This window comes from Mesoplodon bidens (assembly GCF_964165515.1).
Source record: "Mesoplodon bidens genome assembly, chromosome: 16".
Lineage (NCBI taxonomy): Eukaryota > Metazoa > Chordata > Mammalia > Artiodactyla > Ziphiidae > Mesoplodon > Mesoplodon bidens.
In genome coordinates, this window is record NC_138173.1 from 78,136,665 (window position 1) to 78,153,025 (window position 16,361).

Sequence of the window (16,361 nt, forward strand, 5' to 3'; positions counted from 1 at the left end):
GGTGGTCCCTGAGCCCCAGCCCCTCAGTGGGCCTCCCCAGGGACCCTGCCAGACCGCAGGCCAGGCCCTCCGTGGCGCCATGCTCCCCCCTCCCCACCAGCCCCCTGGGGCACAGCCTCCCTTGTCTGGGGAGATGCCCTAACTTCAGGGATAGAGTCCCAGGCCCATTCCTCCCGATGGGACGTGTCCTGTGGCCCGCCCAGCCCCCGTGTCATGGCGGCTTCCCCGCCGCTCTGGGCCTCCCCGGACCCCATTCTCAGGCCGTGCGCCCGCCCGTGTCCCCGCCCGCAGCCGGCCCCAGACGCCAGCCCCATGAAGCGCTCCGTCTCCACTCTGGCGCCCCAGCGCCCCCCCGTGGCTCGTCTCTGCAACGCCGCCCTGGACCGCGCTCCAGCCAGCCAGGCCGCCCCCCACCATCACCACCGCTGCCATCGCCGCAGGGACAGGAAGCCGAGGTCCCTGGAGAAGGGGCCCAGCCTGTCCGCAGACACAGGTGGCGGAGCGTGCGAGGGGTCTCTCGAGGGGCGGGGGCTCGAGCTGGGGGTTCAAGAGCACATGGGAGCACCTCACAACCGCACAGCCAGCCCTGAGCCTGAGACCAGGCAGGAGCAGCCCCCAGCTCTGCCCTGGGACCCTCTGCTGGGGGGGCCAGTGCCCTGGGGGGCCAGGCCGGCGTGGGGTCTGTCTCGCCGCCGGCTTGGCTGTGCTGACTTCTCCTCTCCCCCCGCCAGCACCCAACAGCGCCGCGGGGCCAGGGCCGCCCCCGGGGGACGGGCCAGCAGGCTGCCGGCGGGAGAGCAGGCAGGAGCGGGGCCGGTCCCAGGAGCGAAGGCAGCCCTCCTCCTCCTCCTCCGAGAAGCAGCGCTTCTACTCCTGCGACCGCTTTGGGGGCCGTGAGCCGCCACAGCCCCAGCCCCCCCTCAGCAGTCACCCCGCGTCGCCAGCCGCTGGGCAGGAGCCAGGACCCCCGAGACAGGTACGTGGGCCTGAGGACCCCGCCTCGCCCGCGCTCCCTGGGGTCCGGGAGGGAGCCCCTTCCCGTCCTGGTTCCTAGGCCCCAGCCTGCGCTCCTCGCTTCCCGGGCCCGTCCGTCCCGCCGGGCGGAGCCCTGGCCCTCCCGCTGTCCGGTCCCTTCTTTGCTTTCCTTCTGACAGAGGTGGGCTGGGCTGTGGTCTCCTGGTCCCTGGCCCTGTGCCTATCCCTTGCTGTCACCACCATCCCCAGACTGCCATCCCACCCTCCTGGGGCCGCCCCGGGTCCATCGCAGCTGCCCGCCCCCGCCCCCCGCCGTGGCTCTCCCCTGTGCCGTGCCCTGTTCGCCGTGTCCTTTGACTGGGATTTGCTGTGTTCCCGTTTCCTGCAGGGCAGTGCTTCAGCGAACGGGAGCCCCCTGCTGCCAACATCTGGTGCTAGCACCCCTGGCCGCGGCGGGCGGAGGCAGCTGCCCCAGACCCCGCTGACCCCCCGTCCCAGCATCACCTATAAGACGGCCAACTCCTCGCCCGTCCACTTTGCTGGGGCTCAGACCAGCCTCCCTGCCTTCTCCCCCGGCCGGCTTAGCCGTGGCCTTTCAGAACACAACGCCCTGCTCCAAAGAGACCCCCTCAGCCAGCCCCTGGCCCCCAGCTCTCGGATCGGCTCCAACCCGTACCAGGGGCAGCGTCTGGACAGCGAGGCTGCTGCCCGCACGCAGCCTGAGGACACGCTCACCTTCGAGGAGGCCGTGGCCACCAACTCGGGCCGCTCGTCCCGGACTTCCTACGTGTCCTCCCTGACCTCCCAGTCGCACCCCCTCCGCCGGGTGCCCAACGGCTACCACTGCACTCTGAGGCTCAGCTCTGGCGGGGGCGGCCGCGGGCGGCACAGCTACCACCACCCCGACCAAGACCACTGGTGCTAGCCGCACCGCGACCGGCGGGCGCGTCCCAGGTGATGAATTTTATCATCCGCGCTGGGCTCCGGGGCGCTCGGGCGCTGAGGCGGGGGCAGCAGCCCTGGGAGGAGAGCCTCGCCCCTGTGTCTCCTCCCTCGCGCTGGGCGGAGCGGTCTGTAGAGGGCTGTGGCTCCCTCTCTACCCCTCCCGCGCTGCCTCCCTGGGTCTCAGAGCTCAGAGCCTACCCAGGACGCGGCTGTGTGTGCTGAGCCGCACTGGGTGAAGGGCCCAGCATCCGAGGTGTGTGCTGGGGACGTTTTGCAGGAGGGCTGGATCTTGTGCGGATCATCCTTCATCCAAACGTGCGGTGCAGAGGAGCGGGCGAGACCTCAGGCCAGAGTCGGTGGTAAACCGAGCAGGTCTCGTCAGCCCCCGCGCACCAGCAGTCCGGTGGCGCCCTTCGCACCTAAAATGGCAAATAGGCGCTAGAAACACACGCAGATGCTCTGTCCTCCCAGACACGGTCAGCCCTGACGGGGACCAAATCTGGACCACGTTCTTGCTGTTGGTTTTGATTTTTAGTCACGACACCCTTCACTCGTTTGACTCTATATACTTGATCAGAAAATAAAAATAAAAAACCAGAATAACGGGGAAGGGAATGTTAACATGACTGTGAAACATCAAACCTATAGGAGGATCTCAGCCTCTCAGGATGTGTGTTCTCGGCTTGCTCGAGGAGATGCTCTGTGTCCAGTCCAGGCGGCCAACCAGACCACCCCGGCTCCCGCGGCTCTCGACCAAGTGCCTGACCTCCTAGCCCCTCGCGCAGGCTCCCGGGGCCGGGCCGGGAGGCCTGTGTGAACTGCGAGTGGGCTTTGTGGAAACTACTCCAAAGAGCAACTGAGTAGAAAGCGGATGTAATGGAGAACGTGCAGCAAACATCCAGTAGGTCCGTCGTAGTTGGAATGCAGCGGCCGTTTGCTCTTTTTCCTCGAAGCAGTAGAGGCTGCAGGGCACGGGTAGCACGGCCCGCGTGGGCGGGTCAGTCTTTCTACACGCGATTCTCAGGGACGGGGTGCCTGACAGGCAGGGCGCAATCTCTGTAGTTGTGCAAATTTCTTTTCACAGAAGGCTCATCGGGGATAGGCTGGTGGGAAGCGGGGGAGACTGGGGATGGGGTGGGGACTGGCGGAGCGCCCGCATCTGAGCAGATGAGGGCAGCTGGGAACCAAACGGGAATGAGGCCGGAGCTCGGAGGAAGGAGCAGCTCAGCTGAAGCTGCTGAGCTGGGCATCTGAGTCCACACTCTTTCTGGCACAAGAGGTGGGAAAGCAGGCAGCCAAACGAAGTCCTGCTTCAGGGCCACATTCAAAGGAGAAAGACCACTGTTAGGACGTGGTGCATAAAACACTGGGAGACCCTTTGTTTTGTGAACAAAAGGAGCATTTAGATGAGTAGATTCTGGTGTGTCCTCCATATTTTGAAATGTGAGATGATCTCTTTGCTGGATCATTTGAGTGTTCCCATTGGCTTTTACCCCATGATTCTCCTAAAGAAACTTGGAGTGTGATGTGTGTGTGTGCGTGTCTGTGTGTCCCCGTGAGTGGATGCCATTAACCCATAGGGCTGTGCAACAAAAGACACACATTTATTATTAGAAATAAAACACACAAGACCGCCACCTGTTCTAGGGTTTGAGCATGATTGTGACCAAACCATTTTATAGAATTTCCTTACTTGAAGGCACAACACTCTGAAACTTTAAAATAACAGAGTATTTTACTCAAATAGGATATAATTAAAATCGGAATCTCGGACTGTGCATGTCATCACTGGTTCCTGTTGCAAAGCAGAAGGATGAGTATTTTGGGACTGATGTTTTGTCTCTGGTCCCCCACCCCATATTACTTTGAGTGTATTCTTCTGTGCAGAACCACAGCTGCTTCCCTAGGCCATGCTGGGCAGAGAATCCACTTTTCCAGACGCACACAGCCATGCTGGCTTGTCTGGATTCTTCTAGACACTGGAATTGGTGAAAATTACAGACAGCGGGGGATATACTGTCTTGTTTTCCTGACTCTGCATTTTGTTTCTGTACTGTCTCTTCTCAGCTGTCACGTTTCCCCCCAAATCTCATAGTGAGTTGCCAAATTTGAAGTGCATCAACCAGTTGTCTGCATCTGGAACCAGTCAAGCAGTGGCTGTAGTTTGAATAAGTTATGTGTGCATGTAAAATATATACGTATATACATATATTCAAGTATGTGCATGACATGTATATCTTCATACTTTTTGATAAAATGTATTCATTTGTTAATTTTTAATTATATTTGATATAAATCAAGGGTTTGTTGCAAAACTTTATATTTAAGAACAGTGTTTAAAAAAACAAAAACAGGGCTTCCCTGGTGGCGCAGTGGTTGAGAGTCCGCCTGCCGATGCAGGGGACACGGGTTCGTGCCCCGGTCCGGGAAGATCCCACGTGCCGCGGAGCGGCTGGGCCCGTGAGCCATGGCTGCTGAGCCTGCACGTCCGGAGCCTGTGCTCCACAACGGGAGAGGCCACAACAGTGAGAGGCCCGCGTACCGCAAAAAAACCCAAAAAAACCAAAAAAACAAAAACAAAAAGAGAAGTGCCAACCATGCAACACAACTGGGACTTGCTTTAAAAAAAAATTCTGTGATTGACTAGTTTGCTGCCTGAGTAATATTTATCAGCCAAACTTTGGATTCTGCTATTGTTTCTACAATGACATTTTGTATGAAGCAAAGTCCTTGGATTAAAATAAAACTTAGCAAAAAATCAAAAACAAAACCCCACCATGCTGCTGGGTGATATATGCAAGGGGTGCGGAGCCAGGTGGATGAGCCACCTCCGTGGGTACGGGGCTCGGGGGCGGAGTGCACAGGGCTCAGAAGAAGGTGAGAACCTCTTCAACTTGCTCTGGGCCTGATAGGATGCAAGGGTGGATTAGGCCCAGCTTCACGGTGAGGATCAGGGTACGCTTGTGGCTGGAGGAGCCAGGATGGCTCACGGGGGATGTGGTTGTGTTTTAGGGTTAGGAATACAGTTTGGGAGTTGAGCAGGCATTGGCTGAGGTTTGGGGTGGCTGTGTTGGGTGGGTTAGTGGTTAGAGGTTAGAGTTAGGTTTGGGGTTGAGGTTGGGGTGTAAGTTAGAGTTGGGGTTAGGAATTAGAGGTTAGGGTTAGGTTACAGGCAAAGGGTTTGTCTATATAACTACTAACAGTGTAGGGTTATGTGGGTATAAGAATTAAGGTTTTGTTCAGTCTACTGTACATTAGAGCTCATTTAGAAAAGGCATAATTGAACAGGCTTAGGTTTCAGACAAAAATGAAAATTGTGGTTCTGATTACACTGGGAAAAGGGACTGGAGTAGGGTTCAAGTTTTTCATCTGTTCTGATCTGGGCCTGTATTTGGATTAGGGTTAAGGGTGGTGTAGGATCATGGTCAGGCTCAGAGGTTAGGGTCAGGGAGCAGAGTAAGGTTCAGAGTTCGAGGGTCAGGAGTGAGGATGGGAAGTCAGGCTCAGCGCTCAGGGTTAGAATGTAGGGTCAGGGTCAGGGTCAGGGTTAGAGGCTCAGGGACAGAATTAGAGGGTACATTAAGAGGATGAGGGGCTTCCCTGGTGGCGCAGTGGATAGGACTCCGTGCTTCCAGTGCAGGGGGCCTGGGTCCGACCCCTGGTCAGGGCCCTGGATCCCACGTTCATGCCGCAACTAAGAGTTCGCATGCCACAACTAGGGAACCCGCATGCCACAACTAAGGAGTTGGCAAGCTGCAACTAAGGAGCCCACGAGCCACGACTTAGGAGCCCTGGAGCCACAACTTAGGAGCCTGCCTGCTGCAACGAAGACCAGGTGCAACCAAATAATAAAAAAAAAAAAGAGGATGAGGTTTTGAGGGATAAGAGTTAAAGGATGCAGGCTAGAGGGTCAGGGTTAGAGGGTCAGGTTAGATGGTCTGAGTCAGGGTCAGGGTAAGGGTTAGGAGTTTACAGGTCAAGGTCGAGTATCTAGGGGCTAGGGGTTAGGAGCATTAGGGTTTAGGATTCGAGATTAGGAGGTTAGGGTTAGGGAGTGAACAGTAGAGGTTTGGGTGTTAGGGTTAGTGGGTTAGTGTTAAGCACAACTGGCCCACGGCCCCCCTAACCACACACCTCTGAGTCCTGTAGGGTGGACAGGACTTGCCCGGGGTCACTCACGAGTGTGGGGTTCACCTGGACCACTGGTTATCTACCCCCATCCTGTAACCTGAGAGCAGAAGAACGAAACGTCTGCTCGGGTCACTGACTGTTTCAAATCCAACTCAACCTCAGTCAACGGCTGTTAGGGCCTCAGAAGCCCAAAGGGTTTCCTCCTACCATCTGAACTGGAAAGAGTAGTGCTGGCCCCACTTGGCCTGGACAGCCCAGGTCCAGCACAGGCCTGACTGAGCTCACTCCATGGTCATGCCATGAATTTATACAGAACTTGGTGCAGCGACCTACCAGCACCTAGGTGCTGCCTCCTGAGGGCTGGTGGGGCCCTCCTGGGACTGCAGGCATCTTTTGTCCCATCTGAGTGGGCATCAATAGACATCAAGTCTCAGGACGGCCCTTGACCTCTGACCATCCAGGCAGTCATCTGTGGTCCTCCAGGTCAGACCAGTCTGGTCCCTGTCAAACCTCTGTGGCCAATTACTAAGCTGACCTTGCTGCTGGGAAATTGAACAGCTACCTGGGCAGCACAGACAGCCCTTTGGGATGTTTCAGTTACTAACATCCATGTGGTTGAGAAAAGGGCCTCGCCGTCACAGGCCCATAGCCTGCCAAGCGAGGTAATAACCGTCTAAACATTTGAGTGTGTCCCTGACACAACAACCATACAGCAGATCATGGCCTTGGAATCCTTTGGGCTTCCAGCTGTAACAAATTTTTGATATATATATATATTTTTTGAGTCTTAAGTAATTAATTTATGAAATTCTTTTCTTAAAAGACTTGATATTAAAGAAAAAACATGGGTTAAACATATCTGGGGGAAATTGATATCTTTGCACAAGTCCTATTTGTTGTTCTACACCTGTGTTATTATTCCTTGGGGTTCATATAGTTTATCTTTTTTTTATATCTTTATTGGAGTCTAATTGCTTTACAATGGTGTGTTAGTTTCTGCTTTATAACAAAGTGAATCAGTTATACATATACATATGTCCCCATATCTCTTCCCTCTTGCGTCTCCCTCCCTCCCACCCTCCCTATCCCACTCCTCTAGGTGGTCACAAAGCACCAAGCTGATCTCCCTGTGCTATGCGGCTGCTTCCCACTAGCTATCTGTTTTACATTTGGTAGTGTATATATGTCCAAGCCACTCTCTCACTTTGTCACAGCTTACCCTTCCCCCTCCCCATATCCTCAAGTCCATTCTCTAGTAGGTCTGTGTCTTTATTCCTGTCTTACCCCTAAGCTCTTCATGACATTTTTTTCTTAAATTCCATATATATGTGTCAGCATACGGTATTTGTCTTTCTCTTTCTGACTTACTCCAGGTTGTGTGATTACATCTAGAATCATCTACAGTGCTGCACAGGGCAATGTGTCCTTTTTTGTTCCTTGGCTAATATTTTGTCTGTACTTGTACCAGTTCTTCTTTGTCCACTCATCTGTTGCTGGACTTTTTGGTTACTTCCATATCTTGGCTATTGTAATACTGTGCAGTGCACATTTGCCTTCCTGTGCCTTTCCAATTCTGTCTTCTTTGGTTATAGGTCCAGGAATGGGCCTGCTGAATGATATTGTAGCTCAATGTGTACCTTTTAAAGGCATCTCCATTCTGTTCTCATTAGTGGATCTTTCAAGGGTACGTCCAACTGAAAGTTGAGGTTATGCATTTCTCCAAAAACACTTCAGCATTTATTGTTTATAGGTTTCTTGCTGATGGTTATTCTGAGGTGTACCAACTGAAACCTCTTTGTAGCTGAATTTGCGTGTGTCTCATAATCCGTTGAAATTAAGCTTTAAGGCATGTCCATTTTATTTTTCAAACTGTGATTATAGCTTAGCTCTTCAAAGTGTTTTCTTAAAGTATGTGTCACATTTTGAAATTTATTGGCCATTACCTCCCTCAAGGCATTTTGTGGGCAGGTCTCATTTACAGCCATGCAGTACTTGTTCACATGAAGTGACCATTAGCACAGGTTTTAAGCTGCTTTTGCAGGTAACGGCCAGAGGGTGGCAGCCTTTCTACGTTCCCCATGCTGGTACTAGGGAAACAGACCTTCCTGCCACTGGTGTTCCTCGGTTATAAATTAGAGAGAAATGTGCCCAGATAAACCCCCAATTGCTTCTGTCTCCTTACTTATATTTCATTTTAAATTTAAATTATACTTTTTATTGGAGTAACATTCCATTGTGTACATGGACCACTGCTTCTTGGTGCACTCCTCTGTTGATGGACATTTTCGCTGCTTCCAAGTGTTGGCTATTGTAAGTATTGCTGGAGTGCAGAATTGCCAGTCTGTGAGGTTTTGATTCTCATTTTCTCAGGTGACAGGTCCAGCAGTGGGTATGATTGATTGCCTGGTAGCGCAATGTTTCCCTTTTCAAAGCACCTCCATTGTGTTTTCATTAGTGGCCCTTACCACGTCCCCCTTAGAACGGAGGGTACGCACTTCTCCACAATCGCTTCAGCATTTATTGCTTGCAGCATTTTGTTAATGGCCATTCTGACTGCTGTGAGCTGATAGGTTTTTGTAATTTGGGTTTGCATGTCTTTATAAATTCCTAAAACTCATCATTTTTCCAAGCTTTTTTTGTTTGTGTTTTTAAAAAAAGGAGAAAAAAGTATGCATACAATAAACCTTTTCAAATTGTCCTCTAAGAAGGTTGCCCTCTTTTCAATTTCTTATTCAATTTTCGACCCCAGGATTATTTTGGTGGACAGGTGTCATTACAGAACTGCAAGATTGGTGAATAGTTAAGTGACCATTAGCAGTGGGTTTAAAGCTGCTGTTGTGTGAAACGGCCACTAGGAGGCAGCATTTCTCCATTCCCCAATCTGGGCAGTAGGGCAGCAGAGCCTTTCTGGAAGTCGTGTTCCTAGGTTGTAAATTAGAATGGAATGTGCCAGGAGAAACCCCCATAAGTTTATGTCTCATTACTTCTTGTTGGTTGTCTTAATTTTTGTAATCGGTGTAATGATTAGAATATTGTTTGTCCTAGGTGTACACAATCTGGTTCATTTGTACATTTTATATGTCTATTCATATACAGATCCTCTTCCCATGCAAAATATTACACAGTGTTCCGTAGACCTCCCTTGCTATATGGTCGGTCTTTTTGACACATGTATATAATATGTATTGGTATACATAACACTGATCTTCATTTATCCATTCCACCCACCTTTCCTTTTAGATAAGTATATTTTTTTCCTACATTTGTTATTGTCTTTCTCTGTGGAAATATGTAAATTTGGGTCAGCTATTAGATAACGCCTATAAGTAATATCATAGGATATAGGTCTTTTGCTTTGCAAATTACCTCATGTTCCATGATTATCTCTAAGCTCATTTGTGGTGCCTCAAAGAGCAGTGTTTCATTGTTTTAAATGGGGAACGTTCCACTGTGTACATGGACCACTACTTCATTATCCATTCACCTGTTGATGGACATTTTGGTTGCTTCACCATCTTGGCTATTGTGAATAAGGCTGCAGTGCAGCTGTTGCAGCCTCTGTCTTCCCGATTCGGCACTTCTCAGGTGAGAGGCCTGCTGGTGGCTCTGCTGCATCGAATGGTAGTTCAATTTTTGTTTTTCTAACGCAGCTCCTTTCTGTTCTCATGATTCACTCTTACCACTTTACATCTCACCAGCAGCTAGAGGGTACACAGTCCTCTAAATATCCTTCAGTATTTATTGTTTGTAGAATTTTTGCTGATCGTCAGTTGACAGGTGTGAGTTGTAAACTTTCTGTAAATTAGAGTTGCATGAATCTAATAATTCCTAAGGTTAAGTTTTTATTCATTTTCCATTTTTTTTAAAGAGAGTGAGTCAAACGTACCTCTTCATACTCTCTTCTTGAAACATTTGCCTGTTCTGAAATTTTTTGTCCATTCCCTTCCGCAGCACAATTTTTTTAGGGCAGGTGTCCTTTACAGCGCTGAGTCCTTGTGAGTGTTAAGTGACCATTAGCTGTGGGCTTAAAGCTGCACTTGTGGGAAACGTCCACAAACCAGCAGCATTTGTACATTTCCCACTCCATTTTTGGGCAGTACAGCCTTCCAGGAAATCGTGTTAGTAGGCTGCAAATTAGAGTAGAATGTGCCAGGGAAAACCCCCAAGAGCTTATATCTCCTTTCTTCTTGATTGTTTTTAAATTTAGTTTTTATTAATTATCAGAGCAAATTCGATAAAAAAATATTTTGTTTCTCCTAGGTTTACAGAATCTGGTTCATTATATCAATGTATCTGTCTACTCATCTTTGGAGCCCTTCCCGTGTAGGTTATTACAGAGTGTCGAGTAGACCTTTCTTCGTATTCCATAGGTATTTTGTGATTAAATATTTCATATGTATTAGTACATGTCTCTTAACCCCCATATCCTAATTCATCCATTCCTTACAACTTTCCATCAGGTTAAATGTCCTTTTATTTTCTTAATCCATGCTTTTCCTTCTCTTGGAAATAAGTTTGTGGGTATCAATTTTTAGCTAACACCTATAAGTGATGTCATAGGATGTCTGTCTTTCAATTTTTTTCATACTTCAAGTTGGGTGATGATCTTTAGGTCCTTCTATGGTGGTGCAAACGGCACACTTTTATTCTATTCCATGGCTAATATTCCATTGTGTACATGGACCACTTCTTCCTTGTACATTTTTCTGTTGATGGACCTTTTGGGTTCTTCCAAGTCTTGGCTATGGTTAATGTTCCTGCAGTGCAGGATTGCCAGCCGGTACCTTTTTCATTCTGGTCTGCTCAGGTGATAGGCGCATGAAAGGACCTACCAGATCACATGGCAGCTCAATTTTTACCTTTAAATGCACCGCCACTCTCTTCTCCCTACTGTCTCTTACCAGTTTATCTACCCGCAGCGGCTAGAGGGTACATAGTTCTCTAAAACCTTTTCAGCATTTACACCTTTGTACACTATTCTCCTGGTGATCATTCTGATGGCTGTGTGGTAAAGGTTTCTGTAGATTGGATTTGCAATCTTTATTAATTGCTGACGTTGAGCATTCCCATTCCCTTTTTCTTAAAGAAAAAAAAAAGCAAGAAAAGACAAAATGTGCGTAAAATATGCCTCTTGACTGTGTTTTTGAAACGTTGACGTCTTTTGAATTTTCGGATTGATTTACGACCCCAGGATTTTTGTCTTTGATGGTAGGTGTCTATTACAGGCCTGCAATTATTTTGAATATTAAATGACCACTAGCGCTGGGTTCAAAGCTGCTGTTGTGTGAAACGGCCAGAAGACAGAAGCATTTCTCCTTACCAAATCTGGTTTCTAGGGCAAGACAGCCAAAATGGAAGTTGTGCTGTAGGTTGTAAATTGGAACGGAAAGTGCCAGGAAAATCCCCTTAAGATTATGTCTCATTCTGTCCTGTTCGTTTTTTAATTTAATTACTATTTTTGATCACAGCCAATTTGATTACAATGTTTTCTTTGTTCTAGGTGTGCAAGATGGGGATGTTTTACACATATACATATATCTAGTCTTCTTCAGATCCTTTTCCCATGTAGGTTATGACACAATGTTGAGTAGTCTTCTCTTGGTATGCCGTAGGTCTTTGGTGATTATATATTTCACATGCGTTTGTATATCTCTGTAAACCCCAATAATGTAATGTATCCAGTCCTCACACCTTTCCTTATGGTGGACCCTACGTTGGTTTAATGAATCTGTAATTGCCTTTCTCTGTGGAAATATCTTCATTGGTATCAACTTTTAGCTCACACCTATAAGTGATATGATAGGATATGTGTCTTTCACTTTCTCACTTACAACAACTCGGGTGATTACTTCTAGACTCATCGATGGTGCTGCAAATGGCATTGTTTCATTTTTTCCCCAGCTAATATTCCATCTCTACGTGTAGCAGTTCTTCTTTGTCCACCCATCTGTTGCCGGACTTTTTGGTTACTTCCATATCTTGGCTATTGTAATATGTGCAGTGCACGTTTGCCTTCCTGTGCCTTTCTAATTCTGTCTTCTTTGGTTATAGGTCCAGGAATGGGACTGCTGGTTTATATTGTAGCTCAATGTTTACCTTTTAAAGGCATCATCTCCATTCTGTTCTCATTAGTGGCTCTTTGCAGGGTACATCCCACTGAAAGTTGAGGGTATGCATTTCTCCACACCACCTTCAGCATTTATTTATTTATTTTTGTTTGTTTGTTTTGCGGAACGCGGGCCTCTCACTGTTGTGGCCTCTCCCGTTGCGGAGCACAGGCACCCACGGCATGTGGGATCTTCCCAAAACGGAGTACGAACCCGCGTCCCCTGCATCGCAGGTGGACTCTCAACCACTGCGCCACCAGGGAAGCCCCAGCATTTATTGATTATGGGTTTCGTGCTGAAGGTTATTCTGAGGGGTGTGAACTGATACCTCTTTGTGGTTGAATTTCCGTGTGTCTCATAATCCCTTGACATTAAGCTTTAAGGCATGTCCTTCTTATTTTTCACACTGTGATTACAGCTTAGCTCTTCAAAGTGTTTTCTTAAAGTATGAGTCACATTTTGAAATTTTTTGGCCATTACCTCCCTCAAGACATTTTGAGGGCAGGTTTCATTTACAGCCATGCAGTACTTGTTCACATGAAGTGACCATTAGCACAGGTTTTAAGCTGCTTTTGCAGGTAACGGCCAGAGGGTGGCAGCCTTTCTACGTTCCCCACGCTGGTACTAGGGAAACAGACCTTCCTGCCACTGGTGTTCCTCGGTTATAAATTAGAGAGAAATGTGCCCGGATAAACCCCCAAATGCTTACGTCTCCTTACTTATGTTTGTTTTTAAATTTAATTTATACTTTTTATTGGAGTAATATTCCATTGTGTACATGGACCACTGCTTCTTGGTGCACTCCTCTGTTGATGGACATTTTCGCTGCTTCCAAGTGTTGGCTATTGTAAGTATTGCTGGAGTGCAGAATTGCCAGTCTGTGAGGTTTTGATTCTCATTTTCTCAGGTGACAGGTCCAGCAGTGGGTATGATTGATTGCCTGGTAGCGCAATGTTTCCCTTTTCAAAGCACCTCCATTGTGTTTTCATTAGTGGCCCTTACCACGTCCCCCTTAGAACGGAGGGTACGCACTTCTCCACAATCGCTTCAGCATTTATTGCTTGCAGCATTTGTGCTAATGGCCATTCTGACTGCTGTGAGCTGATAGGTTTTTGTAATTTGGGTTTGCGTGTCTTTACAAATACCTAAAATTCATCATTTTTCCAAGCCGTTTTTGTTTCTGTTTAAAAAAAAGGAGAATGAATTGTGCATACAATATACCTCTTGAAATTGTCTTCTTGGAAGGTTGCCCTCTTTTGAATTTCTTATTCGGTTTTCGACCCTAGGAATTTTTTGGTGGACAGGTGCCATTACAGAACTGCACGTTTGATGAATAGTTAGTGACCATTAGCTGTGGGTTTAAAGCTGCTGTTGTGTGAAACGGTCACAAGGAGGCAGCATTTCTCCATTCCCCAATCTGGGCAGTAGGGCAGGAGACCCTTTCTGGAAGTCGTGTTCCTAAGTTATAAATTAGAATGGAATGTGCCAGGAGAAACCTCCATACGTTTATGTCTCATTACTTCTTGTTGGTTGTCTTAATTTTTGTAATCGGTGTAATGATTAGAATATTGTTTGCCCTAGCTGTACACAATCTGGCTCATTTGTACATTATATATGTCTATTCATATACAGATCCTCTTCCCATGCAAAATATTACACAGTGTTCCGTAGACCTCCCTTGCTATATGGTCGGTCTTTGTGACACATGTATATAATATGTATTGGTATATGTAAAACTGATCTTAATTTATCCATCCCTCCCACCTTTCCTTTTAGATAAGTATAGTTTTTTCCTACATCTGTGAGTGTCTTTTCTCAGTGGAAATATTTTCCTGTGTGTCAGTTATTAGATAACGCCTATAAGTAATATCATAGGATATAGGTCTTTTGATTTCCAACTTACCTCATGTTCCATGATTATCTCTAGGCTCATCTGTGATGCCTCAAAGAGCAGTAATTCATTGTTCTCCAAGGTGAATATTCCATTGTGCACATGGACCTCTTCTTCTTTATCCATTCACCTGTTGATGGACATTTTGGTTGCTTCACCATCTTGGCTATTGTGAATAAGGCCGCAGTGCAACTGATACAGCCTGTGTCTTCCCGATTCTGGACTTCTCAGGTGAGAGGCCTAGCGGTGGGCCTGCTGCGTCGAATGGAAAACGTAGGGAGTAACCAGGCAAGGTCAGTTACCATGGCAGCCCTGGGAAAAACATTACCAAGTGACACTAACACTCCCAGGAGGCTACATTTGTTTCCACAATAAGTAAACCTTTCTCATTTCTAAAGTACTATACTTTGAAATATGCATCTCAGTCACAACTAGAGGTTACTCAGTGTCTGCTGTGACTGGGAGGAAAACAGAAGGGCCTTACACAGTACCTAAAGTAATGACAAGAAGAAACTAGGGGCCACGGGCAGAGACAGACAGGCTCAGACAGGCTCCTATCCCTATGACATTCTGAGGAGATCACGTTGTAAGGGCTCGAGCACGAGAAAGCAGCCACTAACCAGCTACCCTGTCTCAAATATTTGGAGAAAGTCAATGCAAATACATACCTATGTATTATTCTTTTCTGATCATTCTTTCAGTGTAGCCCTTCTGGCTTTGTGCAAAGCGATTCTTTGTTTTGTACCTGAAAGATGAGTGGCACATGTAAATGGATGAAACATGTCAGAGCAGACATCCAAGGAGCTCTTCAGCTAACGAACGAGGAGCTCCGGGTTCTGGGAAAGAATCGTAAAAGTGGTGTAGAATCACAACATCTTAGAGCATCCTTTATATGAAATCCCCTCTTGCATATCACCAGTCACTGGTCATCAGCCTATACATGAACTTTGCAGTGACAGAAAACCCAGCACTCTCTAGACAGATCTAGGCATTTCTAGTTGCTACAGCAGTCCATATCAAATTCACAATCTGACTCCCTGTCACGCATCAGTCCCAGTCTGCCTTCTGCAATGGTACACCCCATGGCACACCTCATCTCTTTTCCATCTGGCACATTTCCCAAACACATGAGGACAATTTTGTTCTTCCTAAAGCTCTCTTCTCCCACGTCACCCTCCTAAACCACTCCTTCCTGTGTTTATGACTTTGAGGAGCCCCCAAGGTTTTCTCATCCCAAGGCCATGACAAGCAATGGCATCAGTGTGCCTGCTACAGATTCTGGGAAAGGGGCAGGGCCACACAAGGGTCTGGCAAATGTGACTGACAACCTGAAGGGAGAGTACATGTGAGAACCTCAGCCTCTCTTCAGTCCTCAGCCTCTATCCAAGGTTTCTCCATAGCACACTATTGACGTTTTGGGCCAGATAATTCTTTTGGGGTGGTGGGGAGGGCTGTCCTATGCCTTGTACGATATGTAGTAGCATTCTGACCTCTACGCACTAGATGCCTGCAGCACCACCACCCCCACACCCTGGATGTGACAATGAAAATTGTCTCTAGGCATTGTCAAACGTCCTGGAGGAAGGGTGAGGGCAAAATCACCCTCACTCAAGAGCCACTGCTCTTTCCAATGACTCTGTTCACCCATGAGGACTCAAAACCCTCTCCTCCGCTGGCTTAGCATTCAACGCTCCAGAAAGTTTATCGGGTTTAAAAATGCTATTTGAAATTTGATAGTATTTATCTCTATAACGGTATCTAATGAAAGTAAAACTCTTTCTCCAGATGTTAAGAACCCCCCAGGTGATTAATCCACGTTTACCTTATCTCCTACCCAAGACACTGGAAATTACAGAAATGATTGGACACCCATTTTCGGTATCCGTTCAGGAAGTACCTGTTGTCTAAGGCTTTTTGGCAACCTGAACAACTCAATTAAAGTAAAATATTCTGCCTGACCGTGGCTTTGTGAGACAAGACACAAACCTGTAGCAGGACCCTCCTCTCTGCTGTTTACGGAATTGAGGTATCTGACTGGAAAGCCGTTGGAGGTGAACTACCCAAGAAAGCAGTGGGTTCAGGATGAGAATTTGGAAAGGGTGACAAGGGAGGGGAGAATGAACCTCAGCTGAAAAGAAAGGGGAAAAGTACCAAGAGATGAGTTCTCTTGACTGAAGAGAAGATACGCTGAAAGCCATCAGCTTGCCCTCGGGGCCCTCAGCTCTCTGGGGAGCTCTAAGGGAAGGGTGAGCCTGGACCTACGACTCCGGACTCCTGGTCTCGGCCCCCCGGCCTGACCATTCACTCAGACT

The 16,361-nt window shown here is 47.9% G+C and overlaps 2 protein-coding genes across 12 annotated transcripts in view; one reads left to right on the top strand and one right to left on the bottom strand.

The window, feature by feature from the left end:
* The first annotated feature begins 302 nt into the window (after positions 1 to 302).
* On the top strand, positions 303 to 2,459 carry LOC308630401 (voltage-dependent N-type calcium channel subunit alpha-1B-like). The gene is made up of 3 exons (XM_081259055.1): positions 303 to 493; positions 732 to 976; positions 1,364 to 2,459. Exons 1-3 carry the CDS (start codon positions 313 to 315, stop codon positions 1,898 to 1,900), a joined length of 963 nt encoding a protein of 320 aa, XP_081115181.1. The 5' UTR covers positions 303 to 312; the 3' UTR covers positions 1,901 to 2,459.
* An 8,445-nt stretch (positions 2,460 to 10,904) lies between these two features.
* The window catches only part of LOC308630403 (uncharacterized protein), a 47,446-nt gene continuing 41,989 nt past the window's right edge, over positions 10,905 to 16,361 (bottom strand). For 6 of the 11 annotated variants that reach the window (XR_014017839.1, XR_014017842.1, XR_014017843.1 and 3 more), the window contains 3 exons: positions 14,718 to 14,794; positions 14,062 to 14,304; positions 10,905 to 13,338 (listed from right to left, as the gene is read on the bottom strand). Coding sequence is in view for 1 of the 11 variants with exons in the window: in XM_081259056.1 (XP_081115182.1) it covers positions 14,290 to 14,304 (15 nt within the window). In the remaining 10 variants the exon portion in view is untranslated. Of the gene's footprint in view, positions 13,339 to 14,061; positions 14,305 to 14,717; positions 14,795 to 16,035; position 16,361 lie in introns of those variants that run through there. The other 5 variants (XR_014017847.1, XR_014017848.1, XR_014017840.1 and 2 more) reach the window with 5 other exon arrangements.